The 21,023-nt window shown below is 37.8% G+C and overlaps 1 protein-coding gene across 1 annotated transcript in view; it reads right to left on the bottom strand.

Annotated features, from left to right (window-relative positions):
* Positions 1 to 21,023, bottom strand: part of GRK5 (G protein-coupled receptor kinase 5) — a 93,505-nt gene that overhangs the window by 34,417 nt on the left and 38,065 nt on the right. Inside the window, exon 3 of the mRNA XM_070944871.1 lies at positions 18,438 to 18,515. Coding sequence (XP_070800972.1) covers positions 18,438 to 18,515 — 78 coding nt within the window. The remainder of the gene's footprint in view (positions 1 to 18,437; positions 18,516 to 21,023) is intronic.

Below are 21,023 nucleotides of genomic sequence, written 5' to 3'. Positions count from 1 at the left end.
TAAAACAGTTAAAATGGTTCATTCACTGGACAAAAATTGAAGTTGTAACTCTTTCCAATCTGATATGAACAGCTCCAACAATAAGTACATCTTAAATACAGATGGTTGACATTTGCATGTAGACTATTTTGCACTTTCTATACTTCTTTCTCCCAAAAACCTATTCATTCATGAATTTGTCTTCTAGTGCTACTTTGATCTTGATTTGACTGTCAAGTATTCCTTTGTAACAATAGGAGGTATTCCAGGTAACTGGTGAAGCACCGGCTGCTGCATCTACCAAATTTTTGCACAATGGATGAATACCAAGGACACTTGTCTGTAAGGAAGAAAGAATTAAATTCTCATTTCCTGCTTTCTAAAGTTATTGCGTTGATTCAGAATTTGGCATAAAAAGGTGCAGACCAAAGAATAAATACCCTTCTTTTGTATCATACATCTGTTCTTCCTTAGTGGCTGAAAGTAGGAATTCCCTTTTGCTGCTCCCCAAATATCTTCTTCCCCCCAAAAGTTTTGTACAATTCTAGCTTTGGTTTGCAAATCAAATATCAGTAGGGGAAGCACTAATGATTTGACTCCCCGAATCATAGATATGGCTACAAATTGTAAGCAAAACATAAGTGAACCCATGGATTCAGCATTTCTGGTAAGTTTGCCAATACATTATTTTTAGGGATTTTGTTCTAACAGAACTTCTAAGAGTTTTTCTTAGGGTTAGGATAATGGTTAGGGTTGTTTACAAGGTCAGATGACCAATGCTTTAGTGGTCAAGATTGAAATAGTTCAGCCCCGATACCTAATGCTAGTGCTTTGTGTTATGTCCTGTACTACTTTCAAGACTCTTTTCTTCATTTCTTGGAAGAATAATTATATCAGGCCTAACACTGACTTTCAGCAGCAAGCAACATCCTGGCAAGGGTGAGTCAACTAGTTTATCAAACAAGAATGTGTTCACGTCTCATATCTGCTCATTCCTAAATTATTTCTGAAAAGACCAGAAATCGCATCTTCAGTTCAACATTAGAAATAGGTGGCAGCAAATGGGGTCCTGTTCTTTGGGTTCATTGTTGATACTGTGTGGTTCTCTGAGGTTGGTTGTTTTTTTGCCAACATTTCATTACCATGCTAGGTAATATCATCAGAGCATGCTAGGTAACTCTCATCAGTGCACAAAAGAGCGAAGTTGCTGGTTATTTATATATAGTAACTTGCCTCACAAAAGTGTTGGCTGGGTGTGGTTTCTTCTTTGAGGCTCCTTTGTTACAGTATTATTTCTTCCCTGATTGTTTACCTGATGCAATTTCCTGCTTATCCAGAAACTGGCTGCTAGGAAGAACTTGGGCTGTTTAGCTATATCATCTCCACACCCCCACCCCGTTCTTGGCCCTTGGGCTAAAGCTGGGTGAAACAATTCTTAAGTAGAGACGTCCTCCATAGAACAAGAAGCAGCTTTAAACCTAACAAAAAGTTGAGTTAACCCCTTCCTGCCAACTTCATCTTTGGTGACAATGCAGGAAGGAAGGAAGAAGCCAATATCAGAAGAGAAAAGCATAAAAAAATGATGGTCACTAGCCTTAGTCACCTTTGCTCAGGCCCCATTTATCTATAGCAAAGATATTACAAATTTTTTTTTTTAAAGTTGCTTTTATCTGGATAGCGATATCCCTTCCCCTTTACTTATAAAAATCTTCAAAGGAAGTTTAAGTAGCTATAGATAAGCATCCCAATATGTTAATAATTAGACGAAACTCTATACAAGTTTTACTATTAGAGGAAGTAACGTTAATGCTGCATCACAAAATAATGTGCCAAATCACAGGCCACCTCTCATTCTTGCATGAAAGGAAAAAAAATGGTTCCCATAAAGCAACAGATTGTAGACATGCTCATAACAGCCACTCATATATGTCCATAAATGGGTGCTGTTTACACAGCAATGTTTTAGTCAGTTCTTCAATCTAGGCAGACAGCTTAATTTTACACAGAAATATTCTAAGTGTACTTCACCTAAAAGTAAAATCTAAGGCAGAAAGTGGAAGAAGAGGAAAACAAAGAATGCTTTGTAGGTCTATGGTAAACTCCAGCTTTCCTAGCAAGACTCTTGGGAAAGAGCAATTCCATTGATCATTTCATCCATTCAGGTGGTATCACTCACACTCACTGCTTCTAGCCCATGGAAAGGGGTTATGTTTTTCCAGGGAGAGCTTTGCATACTTGCAGTGGTATAGTCTGTTTCTCCTCAGTCCTACCTACTGGGACAAACAACAGCTGTGCTAGAATATTTAATTCGTGATGCTCTGCAATGTTTTGGATGGAGTCCAGTTTTAGCCTAATTGACTGATACTAGTTTAATTTGAAGGCAGAGACTTGGCTAGCAGATCGAGAGCTTTTCTGCAAGTAGCTTTTTAACACAGCAATTATATTCCATTTACTTTTAAGCCATGCAAGATTTAGAAAACAAACATTCCATGGCACAAGAAAATGTTTTGCTTGTCAAAAACCACAGAAGGAACCACTTTCCCGAGAAAGTATAAGTGTGGGTCTCACAGTCTTCAAGCAAGAAAACCACCAAATCCCTCTGGCCGTAGGACATCCACAGATTTCTGACCAAATGACACATTACAAACATGCCCTACACTATGATCTGCACCAAAAAAGCCACTTCAGTTAAACATAATGAGAGTGAAGAAGCCATAACAGAAGGTGTGGGCTTAACACTTTCCTTGTGAGCTGCTACTTCTCTACTTCAAATTGCACTGACCCCAAGTGTCTGCCCGGAGGGGGCTGAACTGAAGGCTTAACTAGAAGCAGATGCAATCTGCAGAAGTATCCAATTTCACCATATAGTGCATGGATTACAGGAAGGGAAGAACTTTATATGTCCATTTTTCTTTAACTAATCTATCTTCTCTTTTTGATGTTATGTATGGTGGGGGTGTATGAGGGAGAGGAGAGAAATGGGATGGATACTTTGAGGGATGTATATGAAGGAGGAAAAACTGCGCTTGACCAAAACTTTGTGCACTTTCTATCTGCAGTTACTATCAGGACAAGACCTTTACATAAATAGTTCTAAAACTTCCTATCCTGATTTTTTTTTCCTCCTTGACTTTAGTAGCTTACATTAAATCACATTACACAACTTATAATTGATTGCATTTTTGGAGTTTCATTGCTTTCTTTTTAAATGTTTTACAAACCTGTTGTCCAGAGGGAGCTTTAGTTTATTGATTACTTATTTATTGTTATGTCACCTTTATTTTTATAAATAACACAAGGCGGCAAACATACCTAATGCTTCTTTCTTTTCCTATTTTTACCACAACTATCTTGGAGGTGAGTTGGGCTGAGAGAGAATGACTTTCTCACAGTCACCCAGCCAGTTTTTATGCCTAAGGGGGCAATAAAATTCACACTCTCCTGGTTTCCTGGTGCCTTAACCATAGTACAAACTGGTTCTCTCTTCAGAGTCGCAAAATAACAAATAAACCACTACATAAATCATAAATGAGGTGAATTACAAAGGATCCATAACTCAAGACAACACTGTTGAAACACAAGACACAGTGATAGCAAGAACAAGAGCACTTAGACTTATATACCACTTCACAGGGTTTTACAGCCTTTCTAAGTGGTTTACAGAGTCAGCATATTGCCCCCAATAGTCTGGGTCCTCATTTTATTGACATCAGAAGAATGGAAGGCTGAATCAACCTTGAGCCAGTAAGAATCAAACTGCTGACAGTCGACAGAATTAGTGTACATTCCTGCATTCCAACCACTGGGCCACAATGGCTCTTCTAATTATTAATTGTTTCATCTCAGATGTCTAATAAAATAAAGATTTGCAGTCTGAGTAACTCTGAGAACATCACTGGCAAAAAGACCCCATTTTTAGATGTTGGCTGCTATTTGACAATATCCACCAAAATGTTTCAGCTACAAACAGCAAGGAGGAAACAAAGAACAGGGAGTCTCAAAGGTGCTTTTTCAAACTATTTTTTTTTCTTTAAGGAATAAGAACAAAACATTTCGCTTTTCATCCAAGAAGCTTCATTGTGATAATGGGTGGATGGAAAGATATGTCCTTGATGACTGAGAATCTCCACAGACAAACAATAGGGAGGAATAATAGGGAGGAATGTACGGAGAAGGTATCCCCCAGTACCAGGTTGTTTAGATCAGGGGTCCCCCCAACCCCCACTCCATGAACAGGCACCGGTCCACGACATGCCAGAAACCAGACCATGCAATTAAATGAAGCCCATCCGCAGGATGCAGGCAGCGTGTGAAACCACGTCCCCTCTGGTCCACGGAAAACTCTCTCTCCACAGAACCATTTCTAAAAGGTTGGTGGGTGCTGATTTAGATCTGTAAAGGTCGAGACCAATATCTTACATCAACTGAAAATATTAGCCAACATATGACAAACAAAATACCGTATTTTTCAGATTATAAAATGCACTTTTTTGTCTTTCAAAAGGGGGTGAAAATGTCTGTGTGTCATATAGACTGAATATTGCCGAAGCCCCGGCTACCCACTAGCTGGTTTTTTTTTTTTTTTGCCTCCGCACACTCCATTTCTGGGCCTTTTTTTGGCCTTTTTCAGATCTTTCTCAGGCTCATTTTTGGGACTTTTTTCATCCCATTTTTGAGGCTTTTTTGGCCCATTTTTGAGGCTTTTTTCAGCCCATTTTCAAGGCTTTTTTGGACAATTTTTGTCGGAAAAAAACAGCCTGAAAAAAGCCTCAAAAACAGGCCAAAAAACCCTTAAAAGGGGGGCAAAAAAGCCTCAAAAACTGGCAGAAAAAGCCTCAAAAACTGGCAGAAAAAAGCCTCATAAATGAGCCCCCCCAAAAAAAGGCTCAAAAAGGCTCAAAAAAGGCCTCAAAATGAGGCGCGTGGGGGTCAAAAACTTTTTTTTGTTGATTTCCTCTTGTAAATTTAGGTGTGACTTACAGTAAGGTGTGTCTTATAGTCTGAAAAATAATATGCTATGAGCAGAAAGTCAGTATAGAGCAGTGGTTAAAACATCAGGCTAGAAAGTATGAGACTCTGAGCCTAGTCTTGCCTTAAACACAAAGCCAGCTGACCAGTTGATGTCTTTCAAGCCTAGGAAGCAGGCAATGGCAAGCTACTATACTTCCAAATATCTTGTCAAGAAAACTGCAAAACCTGCCCAGCTGGTTGCCAGGAATCAACAGTGACTTGAAAGTGCCAAAAACGAAACATCGAAGCAGAGCCGAAGTTTGGGGGAAGTAATTTTTCATAAACTAAAATCCTAAAGGACAGTTCCATCCAAAATGTTACATTTGTCTAATCTGATAGCATGATGCAAATGTCCTAGACATTTGCAGATACAAAAAAGCACCTCCAGGCTTAAACATTTTCAAAAGTTCTAAACCCAATATTCATCTGTGCAGGGAAGAGGAGAGAGAATGGTAAGGATAGAAATCTCTTTTAGATGCTTTGTCCATCAGCACTGCTTAATATATTAGGATCTTTTATAAGACTCCTGCAACTGCCCCCTGCATATATATGAATGACCACCTAGCTGGACTGGAAAAACACAGCTGCAATAAATGATTACACACATTGAAGTTAAGTGCTTTGTTCACACTCCAGTGCATTGTGAAGTACCATTTTCAAAAGCTTGGCATAGTTGTACTACTGAACCATTCCCATTTAGTTTTATTCATAGTTTGGCCATTTGCATTACATACAAATAAAGGTTCACAGATGCAGTCTCCATGAAAAATGGTATTTATTCATATCTCCCATTGCAGTGAAACAGAATTTGAAATAGCTAGAGTCACGATGCTTCATTTGCTTTAAATAGTTTGATGGATATAAACAGGATCTATGAACAAAATAATGAAGGAACAGCTGCATAAAGAAGGATAGACTCAGTTACAGTGGTGATGAGGGCACAGTTAGAATTGCTGAAGGACCAGATGAGGGATAGGTTGTCATGGGAAAAAAATCTAGATGGTCACTAAGAGTTAATTATCACTGTAATGACAATAAGGCACATAATAAAAAATCCAATTGGTGGAAAGCAACGTTGATGTCATCCAGAAGTTTCCACAATGGTCTGACAGAATTTAAGTCTGATAACTTAGCAACTACTTCTGAATTTTGATTTTAAGGAATACTCCACTGGAGCATCTATCATTTCCACAATAATTGCATTGTTTACCATTTGCTCAATAGCCTTACAGTATCTAAAACAATGAATATTTAAGCCTGGAGCAAAGGAAGAAAATCTCTTCAATTCCCCTTTGTCTGAAAGTGTGGAGCCTAAGAGACGATGTCAATCTTTTTGTTAGGTATGAATTTCTGGGCAGAAGCATGCAAAACCAAGATATTTGTAGTACCTCTGACATGAGTTCCAAAATATTGATAATGCATAGCTAATTTGTGTTCTAATTTGAAGGGATAAATATGCAACACATTAGATAAAAAATGATGTTTTGCCACAAGCTTGGGGAAAAAGAGGGGAACAAACTGCAAGTTTGAATAATGGTGAAAATTATGAATTACTGTACTATAATTGAAAAACTTGATCATTTTTATTAAAGCTTTTTTGTAGAAACAATACAGTTGTGTGCTATTAAAACATACAATTTATGTGTTGGTCTCATATTTTCCCTGAAGGACCTCAGAAGCATATATATTGTATATGAATACTGATTGAAACAAGCTCATCCTGCTCACTATATAACTTAATACTGTGCCTTACAGATTCTTTGGATCTCTGTCAAAAATCACATTTAATAAATATATGTGGTACTATGCCACCAAATATTATTCTGTAATAGTTGTCCATACTACCCTATCTTTGAAATATTGTTTTATTTTCTAAAAAAAATGATGTGTGGAAAATGGCATATGCTATCATCATTTGCCAATTATACATGAGAAGAGAAATAGTCAAAATTGTTTATTTTTGTCTGTTTAAAAATTGTTTCTTTAATACACAATCTGGAAGAAAAAAAGTTAAACTTGCACTTGGCTTATAAAAAGCTGAGTAAAGGCTTGAAAGCAGAGATAGAGAAGACCATGAGAAAGCTACTGATTCTAAAGAAACAGAAACTTAATCAAGGCAGTCTCTTCATTTTTTAAAAATTCTGGAGCAGCTAAGTCCCACTGATAGGAAAAATGTTTAATAATTGCACAGTCTGCTTATAGTAAACCAATGCAAACAATTAGCCCTGCTAATGCAATCTTTGCCAAAAATAGAACAGCAATGGGAATCAGGGGTGATATAAGGGACAAAATCAGAGAGTATGACACTCCACAATCTCTCTCCTTCTCTCCCTAAACATCTGTCCAGCTGTTCCCCTCTTCAGGAATTCAGCTAAATATACAAAAGAGTTCAAACTGCTCACAGTACTAGCTTCATATTCTCTCCAACTTCTGCATGGAAGTGGATATTCTGCAGGAGAGCAATACTTTTGCTTAACTGAACTACTAAAGTCCCAGATCATGTCAAGGAGAGGAAATCAGAGAGAAAAAAGAAAAAGGCTAGAGTGCTCTTGCCATTTTCTGTTCAGTCTGAAGCTTCTCACTTATTCAACTGAATACTCTAAGGTCATATATCATATATCATATCTCATTCCTTAACCTGGGGGGGGGGATAGCTGTAAAACGTAGGTGTTTCAGCTGCAAATTTCCAAGTCAGGAAGTTTCCTATACAATTTAGACTTCTTTTAGAAAAACTAGTGCTAGAGAGGAAAGAAAAGTTAGAGTTGGAACAATGGAAGAACGGGACTAGAGAAGACACAATAATGTTCACAGCATAAAAGGCAATCTCCTAAAGAAGAGAAACTCATACCAAATGTTATTTTTAAGAGGTCTGAAGGACTTCGTAATATTTCACCCAGACTGTTAAGAGAATTCACAGGGTTATTTTTTTTTTTAAAATGGATTTGGTATGATTTAATTTTTTTTAAAAAAAAACCTGTATAAATTAGTATAAAATTTAGGCTGAAACAAAGTATTTAAAGAAGAGAGCATGTCTTATTGATCATAAACATGTTCATGGCTTTGGATCAATACAGTAAGTCTGATCTACTGGCTAATAGGGATGGGATTCCTACCTCTAACAATCATGGGCAATTGGAAACTTGAATAGGATTATTGAAAGGAAGGAAGTGCCCTACTTACTGAGGGAGATGGGACTTGCAGCTCAGTCCCTTTTAAAATTTAGTACTTTGTGTAAGCTGTAATCAAGCATTTATCTGGAAAGCTCTCTAGGTCAACACATTTTGGATTATGTACTGTCTGTGCAATAAGCAACAATGATACTGATGAAACTGTCATATTTCTTGATGCTGTTTGTATTATGTATATCTCTACAGTTATTAATAGATATATGATATAAGGATGGCATAAAGATGGAGAAATGAGTGAATCTGGTGAAAACTGATAAACATTTGCCATGACAATCAAAGAAATAATTCAGGAGCTAGGAATCTGGATGGCCAGAGATTGCAGTTATCCCAAGGCAGAACAGAAGAAAGAGAAAGGGAAAATGGGTAAAGGTGTCACAGAATGAGATACAGGACTCTGTCACACAAACAAGGGATGACCCAGAGAACAGGAACAGAAGCCTAGATGAAATGACTATGAAAAGAGGATGAAGAAAAAGAAAAAAAAGTTATTTCTTTAGGAAAGCAACTTGAATAAATAAAAAGGAGTCATAGATTTTTTTATTTTTATTTTTATTGAAATTTATTATAATACAATACACTGTCAGACAGTATTTCTTTCCTACACAGATTAGATCAATTCTTCCTTGATGTTTCATAGTTCCAAATTCATATATGTATCTTAAAATTTGTATTAACTTTCATCTATTTTTTATTCAATTATCGATCCACCTGTACCAATTATCCCACACAGTATAGTATTCTGTATCCTTTTTTTCATTTAGTTCTAATGTTAATTTGTTCATTTCGGCACATTCTAAAACTTTCTGAATAATGAGTTCCTCTGGTGGTGTATTCTTTCCTTTCCAATATTGGGCATATGCTATTCTCACTGCAATAAGTATATGTATAATTAAATATCTTCTTTTTTTCCCCATATTTAGTTTTTGTATTCCCAGGAGGAATGTTTCAGGTATCAATTCAATTTTTTCATTAGTTGATTTTTGCAGCCAATTTTGTATTTTTCTCCAATACCTCTTCGCTTTGGGACAGGAGCACCACATATGAAAGAAGGTACCTTGGTAATATCCACACTTCCAACATTTGGGGCTTACATTTGGATTACATTTTTGCTAATCTCCTGGGTGCCAGGTGCCATCTGTATAACATTTTATATTGGTTTTATAATATAAATCTTCGACTTGGAATCGAAGATTTAACATGGGACATGAATGTTACTTAAGTACTCAAGTTTGAAAGAAAGCTGTCTAATGAGTCAGGCAGCCTATAAAAATCAAGGAAAGATAAAAGACAAAGCTTTCCAGTTGGGGCTGGAAAGATTACTCATAAGCAAGAGGCAAAGGGAAAAACTAGACCTGTCTGCAATTTGGGGTCAATGGAGGTGGATCAGAGGACAAGCCCCACTCATAAAGAAAATCGACCCAAGGTACCAGCTGAAGAAAGGTCTGAGGCCAAAAGAATAAGGTGTGATCAGCATCTCACTGCTGAGTGAACAAATCGTGACTGGAAGAACTGCTTAGCAGTCCATTTGGATTTGGGTCAGGGCCAGTGAGGAAGAGGTGCAAAAGGAAATGAGAAAAGAAGAGAGGTAAGAGGAGGCTATTCCTTGACATTTTTGCAAGACAAGTAAGATTGTTGAATTGTGTGAATAACTTTGGAGTTTAAAGTGCACTTGGTTTTAAAAAAAGAATCTCCATGGCTGTTGGATGACATACATACAGAGCATGTATTGTTCAAGAAAGCCTCTGAAGAGCTTTGGGCCGAAGGTGAAGAGAATTTGAACTTATTCTTGTATATATATACACTTGGTTCTAGATCGGTATGTTTATTGTTTAATGTAAGTGCAATCCAGATAATAAAGATGTGTGCTCTATTTATAACTGGAAATGTCTTAGGTAATATTGGATATTCTTGGGAGATTCTGCTGGTAGAAGAGTTGAGACACACATTCATTTGAAAGGATAGGAATTAGAAAAGAAATGTTTCCTACCCTATGGCTGATTAGACTTTTCCCCTTTCCCCTTTCATAGCAGTTTCTCTAAATCACAATCTTAAGAACAAATGCCCAAGGAGCTATATAGAAATATAAAATATTTAATATAGAAATATAACTATAAAATATATTTATAAATATAAAATCTTAGCTCAGGTACTAAGGTCTTAACTATAAAGTATGACTAATTCAATCTAGCTAAAGTTCATTGGGATTGCTTTGAAATTGTAGTAGAACAATTTTTTTTTCATTCTCATCCTCAGTTAAGATTACAGGACTATTTTGTTCACAACAGTCTATATTTTATATGAAGAAAAAGACAGTTCAATGTTTGGCCACTTGCAGAGTATGTGTGAAGAAGCAGCAAGCATTTGAGGAAAAATAATTATGGGAAAAACAGTTTATCAATATACATCATCTTGAGTTGTTCCTTTGCCATTCAGAACTACCTTCCTACTAGCAAGGTAGGTACCTTATGGTTTTTTGGGTCTCCCAAACTATAATGGGAAACTCCTAACCCATCATGCATTCTGAGCAGCTGAATGATAGAAAGAAGAAAAGTTACAGATCTAAGCAACATTCCCCATACTAGTAAGGCATGGATGGGATACCATAACATCCGATCTACAGGCAAACTCAAATAAAGATAGAAAGAAAGTACGAAATAAAGATACAAAGAAACTGCTTAAACTTTTATCACCCACATTGATGCTTGGGCTATAATTGGTACTTTACCAATTAAGCATTTCTATCAGCTGACACTGGTAAACAAACATAAAATGGAATCCCCTCAAGATAAGGGGAAAAACTTTCATGACAATAGTGCACTCCATCCCTCATAAAATTCCACAAACAGGAAAAGATCCATACATCCCATAGGGCAAAGAACAACCTTCCTTTTCAGACTTCACAAGTCCCAGGATAGGAACGCTTCAATTTACATATTTGACATGCCTCACAATCAAAGTTCTTTATTACTATAAATATTACCACTCTTAGTGTTATAACTTTGTGGCCTACCTTCAATTGCTATACTCCATGTTAAGCTGTTGAATAAAGCTATCTTCCTTTTCAAACAGCTACCTGGTGTGTTATTTGTGACCCGGTTCATATTTGATCCAAGAACTTTTCTTCCAACAAGATCAAGGATGTCTTTACCATTACAACTATTATAGAAACTTTTCTATAGAATTAATAAGTAGTACTTAGGCCTTGTTTAGGGCTTAGACCCAATGAGAGCTAACACATTTTCTGTGAGCCAGAACTGCCTCTTTTGCATGCCATCCAGAGGTGGTATTCAGCAGGTTCTGACCAGTTCTGGAGAACCGGTAGCGGAAATTTTGATAATTTGGAGAACCAGTAAACACCACCTCTGCCTGGCCCTGCTCCCATCTATTCTCTGCCTCCCAAGTCCCAACTGATTGGGAGGAAATGAGGATTTTGCAGTAACCTTCTCCTGGAGTGGGGTGAGAATGGAGATTTTACAGTATCCTTCCCCTGCCACGCCCACCAAGCCACGTCACGCTCACCAAGCCATGCCTACAGAACCGGTAGTAAAAAAATTTGAATCCTGCCACTGATGCCATCACTTAATTTGCATTAATGATTAAGAAAAGCAATTGAAACGCCAGGCTCTCCTTAACTCATGTAGCATGGACTACCGCCAAGACACAGCAACAGATCTGGAAACTATGCAAACTGTGTCATGTTAGGTTGGAACTACCAGTTAGCCTGCAGAATTCAATGTGTGTCTCCAGGACCTTGGATCACCCTTTTCAATAGTATAGCATTGCTGCATTTCCCTCACTTTGCTCAATATAATTACAGTATTATTTCTGATAAACCAGTTCACATTTCTGGGCAGTCATGTTCATTAGACGATCCAGAAAAGATAACTTGTTAGGTAACAAATTCATTTTTTTCCATATTTTAACAATTCCAAAGAGAAAGAATGTGTTCATATAAACTTTAGCAGTGTTCTTCTTTGTAAGAGTGGGAGCTCCCTCTTTCATCGCTTGTTTTAAAAAGCAAAGGGGACAATTTGTTGTTCTTCCCTGTTGTGGAGGTTAATAAAATCAATGAACTGTGGACCTTTGTCTCTATGAATTTTTACTTTAACAAATGAGTCTTTAAATCATTTAAGAGTAAATGTTTTTATTTACATAATAAAAACATAACAATATCTATACAATTAATAAACAGCACTTAAGTTACTATGATTAATTATCCTGTCAGCTATATATCTATATCTATTCTCTCTAAGCTATGTTATCTATGACTATTTTTCCTCAGAAAAAATATTATTATAAACCACCAGAACTGCTCTTCTAACAGACTTCCAAACTGCTCACAGTTGTTTAACGGAAGATCCTAGAAGAGTTAAGACCTAAGACCAAATAGCTAAGACGAGTGAAGATCGAAGAGCAAAGTGTTTCTGACAAGAATCTCCTTTTATACTGCTAACTATCACAGTTAGGGTAGGACTCGGGAGATTCAAACATATTAGCTGCCGTCTGATTGGTTTATGTATCTGTCCATTCCAAAAGCCATTAATAGTCACAGTTATAGAGAAATAAATTTTCTCTAACATTCCCCCTTCCCACTTCTGGCTAGATCAGTGTTTCTCAATCTTGGTAGCTTGAAGATGGGTGGACTTCAATCTCCCAACACTGGCTGGAGGATTCTGGGAGTTGAAGTTCACCCATCTTCAAGCTTCCAAGGTTGAGAAACACTGGGCTAGATTAAGGTGATATTCTTGTCCTGTTCACCTTCCAAAGTTTCCACGGTTATGTCCCCCCCCCCCCAGAGAAGATAGCAAATAGGTATTCAGATCATAAAACTGATGCAGTTGTTCAATAACTGAAAAGAACTTTGATGGCAGTAACAACTGATACTAATGTTCTATTTAGCAGTGTTTAGTACCTTTCTGAGTCTGTACGGAACGGTAGACAGGGAGCATCTTAACTCAAATTTCTAATCGATTTTGTAAAACAGCTTAGAAAGGAACACAAATAATGATGGCAGGAGAGAAGATCATGAGCTCTGATTTGATTGGAAAAGAAATGGTGGTTTTGGATCTGAGGAACAAGTAAAGGCAACATACTGTTGGAAGAAATATCCATCTGGTTCAGTTCCAAGTGGAGAGAAAGACACTGCAAACATGGAGGCTGATTGGAAAGATGGTTTAATGGTGAAGCAGAACCATCAAACACATTGTCCTTGTGCAGCTGAACACATGGAGTTGAGAGAGAGGGTTATTTATACCCTCTCTTGGGCTTTGAATTTGAGCTTCCTGTTCCGGGGCAAGCTATTGACTACTGTAGGAGTCATAGCTAACCTTGTAGGTTTTCTGAGTCAAGCTTGGTTGAAGCTTGCTGGGTGATTCAATGTCCTCAGGTGATTTTGTAATGCAGTGAGCCCTGCTGCTAGACAATACTATAATGTTCTGGAGGGTCAAATCTTGATTCCTTTAATTATCCTAAACTTGGCAACCATAAGACTATAATTCTTCGCTATCAATATTTGTTTTCCAGCCAGGTGCTTCTTCTGTATTAGCTGACTTTAAGAGTCTTCTTTTGAGAAAGGCTCTTCTTGCCAATATCCTACTTTCACTATAGCCACTCAGAGTTCATGAATGTTGCGTTATCAGGGTTCTTACTTACTTGAAGTATCACAATTCTGTGTGTTTTATTCTATGCACCATTTCATTTCCTATGCACTAAGGCCTTAAGCTACAGCAACAGGGAATGGTGTTAATGAGAAAACTGGTTCAGGCAGAATTTCTCATTCATGAATATGTCACTGGAATCAGGATCATTTGAAACTTTTTTTTTATTTGCAGCAGAACAATTCAATCAGTTCATGGAATAAAAGAGGCTTGTATTTATTTATAAATGTATTGAATTTATTTATGTAGTTTTTTTTAGTGGTACTTGGGTACCATAGATATGAATTTTCAAACATAGCCGGGAACTGTCACTTCATTCTTCTAAGGTCTTGGATATAATTTTCCAGAAGATGTAATATTTGGGTCATTTTAGTGCAGAAACCATTTCTATGCTTCATGCAGAGTGTCTGTTTTGTGTACGTGCTTTTATAGGCATAAGACAACTGAGTGTTATGTGAATTTTTTGTTGAGAAGTAAACTTTCTCTCCAAAAATACTACTGCTACATGAGACAGCTGGCTTACTGCTTAACATGACTACACTGATGTTATTAATATATGACATAAAAGATTTGAACCAAATATTTGCAATGAATTTCAAATGCAACAGTTTTCTTCTTTTTTCTCTGAGTGAGGGTGCCTTTCCCGCTGCCTTGAAAGAGACGGTGGTGAGGCCCCTCCTCAAGAAGCCTTCCCTGGACCCGGCTGAATTAGCTAACTATCGTCTGGTCTCCAACCTTCGTTTCGTGGTGAAGGTTGTTGAGAGTGTGGTGGCATGACAACTGCCCGGGCACCTGGATGAAGCTATCTATCTAGACCCATACCAGTCGGGCTTCAGGCAGGGGCACAGCACAGAAACGGCATTGGTCGCGTTGGTGGATGATCTCTGGAGGGCTTGGGACAGGGGTTGCTCCTCTGTCCTAGTCCTATTAGATCTCTCAGCGGCTTTTGATACCATCGACCATGGTATCATGCTGCAGCGGTTGAGAGGGTTAGGAATAGGGGGCACCGTTCTGCGGTGGTTCTCCTCCTTCCTCTCCGACCGCTCGCAGTTCGTGTTGGCAGGGGGGCAGAGGTCGACCTCGAGGCATCTCGCATGGGGAGTGCCGCAAGGGTCGGTCCTCTCGCCTCTTCTGTTCAACATTTATGTGAAGCCGCTGGGTGAGATCATCCGTGGTTTTGGGGTGAAGTGTTATCTGTACGCTGATGATACTCAGCTGTACATCTCCACCCCAGACCACCCCAATGATGCCCTTGATGTGATGTCTCGCTGCCTGGAGGCCGTGCGGGTCTGGATGGGGAGGAAAAGGCTCAGACTCAACCCGTCCAAGACCGAGTGGCTGTGGCTGTCGGCGTCCCGATATAGTCAGCAGATGCCATCGCTGACTATTGGGGGTGAATCTTTGCCCCCCACAGAGAGGGCTCACAATCTGGGTGTCCTCCTGTATGCACGGCTGTCTTTAGAAGAACATATGACAGCCGTGACCAGGGGGGCCTTTTATCAGGTTCGCCTGATCCGCCAGTTGCAGTCCTTTCTGGACCGGGACGCCTTGCGCACGGTCACTCATGCCCTTGTCACCTCCCGGCTGGACTATTGTAATGCTCTCTACATGGGGCTCCCCTTGAAGAGCACTCGGAGGCTCCAACTGGTCCAGAATGCGGCCGCGTGGGTGGTTATGGGCGCAACTCGTTGTGCCCGCGTGACACCCCTCCTGCGCGAGCTGCACTGGCTCCCAGTGGTCTTCCGGGTGCGATTCAAGGTGTTGGTTACCATCTTTAAAGCGCTCCATGGCATAGGACCCGGTACCTTCGAGACCGTCTTCTGCCACCAATAGCCTCCCACCAACCAGTCCGCTCCCACAGAGAGGCTCTCCTCAGGGTGCCATCAGCCAAGTTATGTCGGCTGGCGACACCCAGGGGGAGGGCCTTCTCTGTGGGAGCCCCTGCCCTGTAGAATGAACTGCCCCCGGAAATACGTAAGATCACCAACCTCCGGGTGTTTCGCTGCGCACTGAAGACCCTGTTGTTCTTCCAGGCCGGGCTATCAATATAATAATTTTAAATTGGGGTATTTTAAATTTTTGGGGTTTTAAACCGGCCAAATCTATTTAATTATTTTAATTTTTAATCATTGTTGTGTCTTGTGTTTTTAAATTGGCTGTACACCGTCCTGAGTCGTTCAGGAGAAGGGCAGTATAGAAATAAAATTATTATTATTAATATTATTATTATTTTTTTTTAAAAAATAAATCTTTACAATATAAATGGAAATTCCTTTGGTTTATTTAAAGAGAGTTGTTCAGAAATATTGCTTCTCTGTTACAGAGAAGAATGAAATATACTCTCAGTGTCTCTTGCAAATACAAGGAACATCACTTTTCTTTACTCAGCTGGGAATTTATCCCTGAAGTCTGCTTCAGCCTGAGAATTGAGGCTGAGAAAAGTTGCTCTTTTCATGACATATTGGGCCAAGCTGACTACATTACATTATATATAGAGAAGAGACAATACCCTAGATATTTAAACACTCATCCGGATTTTTAGTAAACAAAAGTTTTCAAACATTTATTCTCAAAATTTAAAAGAAACCGGTCCTACTGGACAATGATACTAAATGCATGCTATCTTAAGTTTTAAGAGAAAAGGATACAATGGTCTTTTTGCACAAATTAGTCTGTTCCTTATGTTAGCTTTCAGGTTCTCAAAATAAAAAACAGTCTAGTTTAAAAAAGAAATAGGTTTTCGTTTCTGGTTCTCATAATGAATGGATAATAGTAACATTTAGGATTTTTTAGCAATTTAGCAATAGCACTTATATACCACTTTACAGTACTTTACAGCCCTCTCTAAGCGGTTTACAGAGTCAGCATATTTCCCCCAACAATTTGGGTCCTCATTTTACCAACCTCGGAAGGATGGAAGACTGAGTCAACCTTGAGCTGCTTAGAATCGAACTCCTGGAGTGAGCAGTGAATTAGCCTGCAGTACTACATTCTAACTACTGAACCACCACAGCTCTGAATAATATGTTCTTAAAAGAGATATAATGTTGTTCCATGGGCCAGGCATGTCTTTTACTGAAAAGGAATTTAAGCAATGCTCATAGACCCAAGTCATAGTTGAGAAAGCTTAGAGATTCCAGGTATCTAAGGCTTAGCACTTCCTTGGTCCACTGCTTCTGACACTGAAGCTACAAGCAAATGAAAATAACAAATAGTCCATTTGCTAATATCAAACTAACTCATAAGAATCTGTGTTCTGCTGAGATTGCCACCTAATGGGTACAGATTCACACGTATATTTCGTTACAAGTATCAAGATCTAAGCCAAGTTGACTAATGCTCAAATGTCTCTTAATTATTTGAACCCAGTTTAAGTATAATGACCCCTTCATACAAGATGAAAGGGAGCATCTGAACTGAAAAGGATGATGGTGACAAAGCCATTGCTTCAGTCTTGAGGAAAAGTAACTGCTAGAACTCATATGTGGCTATGAAATGAAAAGCGGTGTATTTGAATAGGAAACTTTCCCCAGGAAGCTCAAACAAAGCTTTTTGTGATTAGAAATATCATCTTCATTTGTAAGCTAACATTTAAAAAGTAGGAAATATTTTCTTTAAGAAGGAGACTTAAATAGTCTACTACTTTCTCATTTACTGACTGTTTCCCAGGCTGTGTTTACATGGATACAGTCTTGCATAGGAATGATGAATGCACTGACCTGTGCGTAGCTGAATAGTAGTGAGTACACGGGGAAAGGACAGTTGTGCCACTAGATGAAAATACCAAAAGGGATGAAAATAAATCTAAATTCTGCAGACTACATTGGAAGACCACCATTTTATTAATAACTTAATTATTGTTCAGAAAAATAACCCTACCATACTAATTAGATTACCTATTTCTAGATAAAATGGCTAGCTTATTGACAGCAGTTAATTTCACAGAGAAGAGCATGAAATAAACTGGAACCTACTTTTATAGGAATTATTAAATTTTCTTCTGTGAAAGTGGAGAGAACCACTGACAGAGAATTCAGCCTCGTTTTGCACATGAAAATATATCTATAATGGGATTGCAGCTAAATTAAATTTGTTATGAATGTTCCAAGGTCTTTTGCTTCTTATTATAATGTTCAGATAAATTTTATCACTGTGAAATACCTGGGCTTCAACAACATACATTATTGTTTAACTCTGTAGGTACTGACTTCAATTTGTCTCAACAAGGAGTTCTACACAGCAGAAGATATGTGATTCTGTTGAAAATTGCTTTGAAGAAATATTTTATGTCTACTTGAAACATCCTCATTTCTTTTAGCTCTGTCATACGTTAAATGTTAGAAAAAGCCTACTTTTCAGATTCTGCACATATATATACAAACTGTATACAAACACAGCACCTGAAAGACAACGCCAGGCTAAAATGACTTACTGGTACAGCATCTGTTGATGGTACATGTGGAATAGAGATGTCCAACCAAGCATAATCAATCCTGGATAGTCCCACAGATAATTTTTAAAACATTTGTTGCAGAGCTTAATACTATTGAGAAAATATTCATTAGACATAACAGCAACATAAAAGATTTCAAGTGTTCCTTACCCCTGGGATGAGATATTTCATCACAATTTCTTTGCCTTTCTCTCCCAATTTGTCATCTGGAAGTACTTCATATTCTACCTAGAAAAAAGATGCAAAATGATAAATTGTGCTTCATATTTTTCACATGCATAAATATGAATGCTCATGTATTCATATACTATGTATAAATATTGATATACTTTTTCGGTGGTTGTAAATAAAAACCACATAGCACAAACATTGGTCCCCTCAAATACACCCATGATAAAGGAACAGATCTGTATAACGGTATAAAATATTTTACAAACCCCTGTATTTCTTTGCTCCTCATCATGCATAAAGGTATATATGAGGAAGGACCATAATAACAATAAATATACTTTTCAACTGTTTTGAATTTGTATAGAGATGCCATATCTCTATACAAGAAGGATCAGGTAGCTTGCACTATGAAAAACTCTACCTGATGAGACATGCACTCTCAAAATACTCTTCAGCCTTAAAGGTCAACTGTCTGCTGAAATTTTGGAACAAACTTAGGTAGACAGAAAAAAGCTAGAAATGAAGACCCAAGTGGAACCTCTCAAACTAGCCAGGATCCATATTAAAGGGGAACCAGTTTATCCTATCTGCATATGTTCATTCATGTGTGTATTTATATGTTAATATTTAAATTAGTTAAACTGATGTAGTTTTGATATTTTCAGTCTAAACATGGTTATAATTCCATGGATGTGTGAAAAGGATTCTCAAAGGTTAGAGTCTCCCAGATAAATGCCAAGCCAATTACTTCTTAATGACAGACAATGAACTTTGGCTCTGCAAAAATATACATTCAATGTGGTATGACATAATATAATAAATCATATTTGATAATTAATTGTTTTAAATGGTGAACCAGCACTTTTAGCAATCTAGTGCTTTTGTGGGTAGAGATTTTCCCACCAATGCTACAGACCTATTTTAAAAAGGGCAGTTCACTATTTGAAGGCATCTTCTTTTGAAAAGGTGTCCAAAGTTTTATTTAAAAAGTATATGTAAAAAGAATAGCAGAAGTCTTGAAACTGTTCTTTAACTTACTATATTTCAAATAATTAATTTATTTCTATACATCTAAATGCAAATTTGACAACTTTGCCCTACAGAATTCATGCTGAATCATCTTTATGAGAATAATTTCAGCTTTTAGGAAACATGGTAGCAATTCTTATTAAATTTACTAACGGCTGATTTGAATCTAGGACATATTTAAGAAGCAAATATTCAGAAAAATTAAGATTTGTAAACATGGAGAAAATTGTTTTAAAAACATTTCCCCCAGTCCAATCTGGATCCACACATTCCTTTTCTACATCCCTTCAAAAAAAATTATTGATCTAGAAGTCCATCCTTCAACTTGGTATCCTCAAGATGTTCAGGACTTCACAGTGGTGTCCAAATCAAACCACTGTGATACCAAATTGATGACAATGATGCAACCTCACAAATGCCACAATTAAGTATTAGCATAAGGATGTCTGATTCAGGTATGGAAATTGTGACATTTGCGTGATTATGTCTGTATGAACGTGCCATTCTTTGTCCATCCTCCCAACAGACACATTTATTTCATCTTCCAGGCATTACTGATCTTACTATCTAGGAATCAACAAACATCTCAGGATTTATAATGTTCAAAAAGAGTTTTAAAGATTTTGTTTTTTCATCTTCATAAACTACATCTAGGGCACTCCACAGTTCATGAAATTAATGTAATTCATTAATGAAGATCTAAGATCCTCACTGCTTTTTCAAAGAGGAAATACACACTTTGTATTCAAATCTAAAGCTGTTTCTGTCATCAGATCACATGGGAAGAAGGACAAAGCAACTGGGACAAACCTTCTGAAGCTGCCTCTTCAAAGTGATTTGATGAAAGGCATTTCATGTGCACTAATGCACACACTACTCCTTCAAATATTTTACTTAGATTCTTTAAAATGCGCAGCACTTCCAGAAATAAGTCAATATCGAAATGAAGGCCACTGAAGTCAAAACAAGGATAGAGAAAACTCGAACTGCATTCTTCAAAATGAAAAAGGTCTTCTGCAGTCACGACATAAGCCTAAGATTGAAAATCAGGCTTGTCAGATGCTACATCTTTTCTATCCTGCTCTACGGAATAGAGAGTTGGTCTCTGACAAAAAGCCACTAGAAGCATTTGAAATGTAGATTTACAGGCGGCTGTTACGTATAAGAAGTTGGGTTGACAAAATCAGAAATGAGGAGGTGATAAGCTGCCTGGGAAAGCCAAGGGAAACCATCAAAACCATAAAAAAGCGAAAGTTAGAATATTTTGGACATGTGATACAACACCCAGAAAAATACAGCATACTTCACTTAATCCTATAAGGAAAGATTGAAGGCAAACGAGGTCCCGGCAGATGGAGAGCATCATGGCTTCAAAATCTAAGGGACTGGTTTGGACAAAACTCAGCAGAACTTTTTCGTGTGTCTGTTGATAAAAATAGGATCGCCAATATCCGAAGACAGATATTAGAATTAGAATTCTTTATTAGCCAAGTGTGATTGGACACACAAGGAATTTGTCTTAGGTGTATATGCTCT

This window comes from Pituophis catenifer, unplaced genomic scaffold (genome assembly GCF_029215685.1).
Source record: "Pituophis catenifer annectens isolate HBS135680 unplaced genomic scaffold, rPitCat1.0.hap2 SCAF_6, whole genome shotgun sequence".
NCBI lineage: Eukaryota > Metazoa > Chordata > Lepidosauria > Squamata > Colubridae > Pituophis > Pituophis catenifer.
The sequence above is the reverse complement of the archived record's forward strand: the minus strand, read 5'-3'. Positions and strand labels throughout refer to the sequence as shown.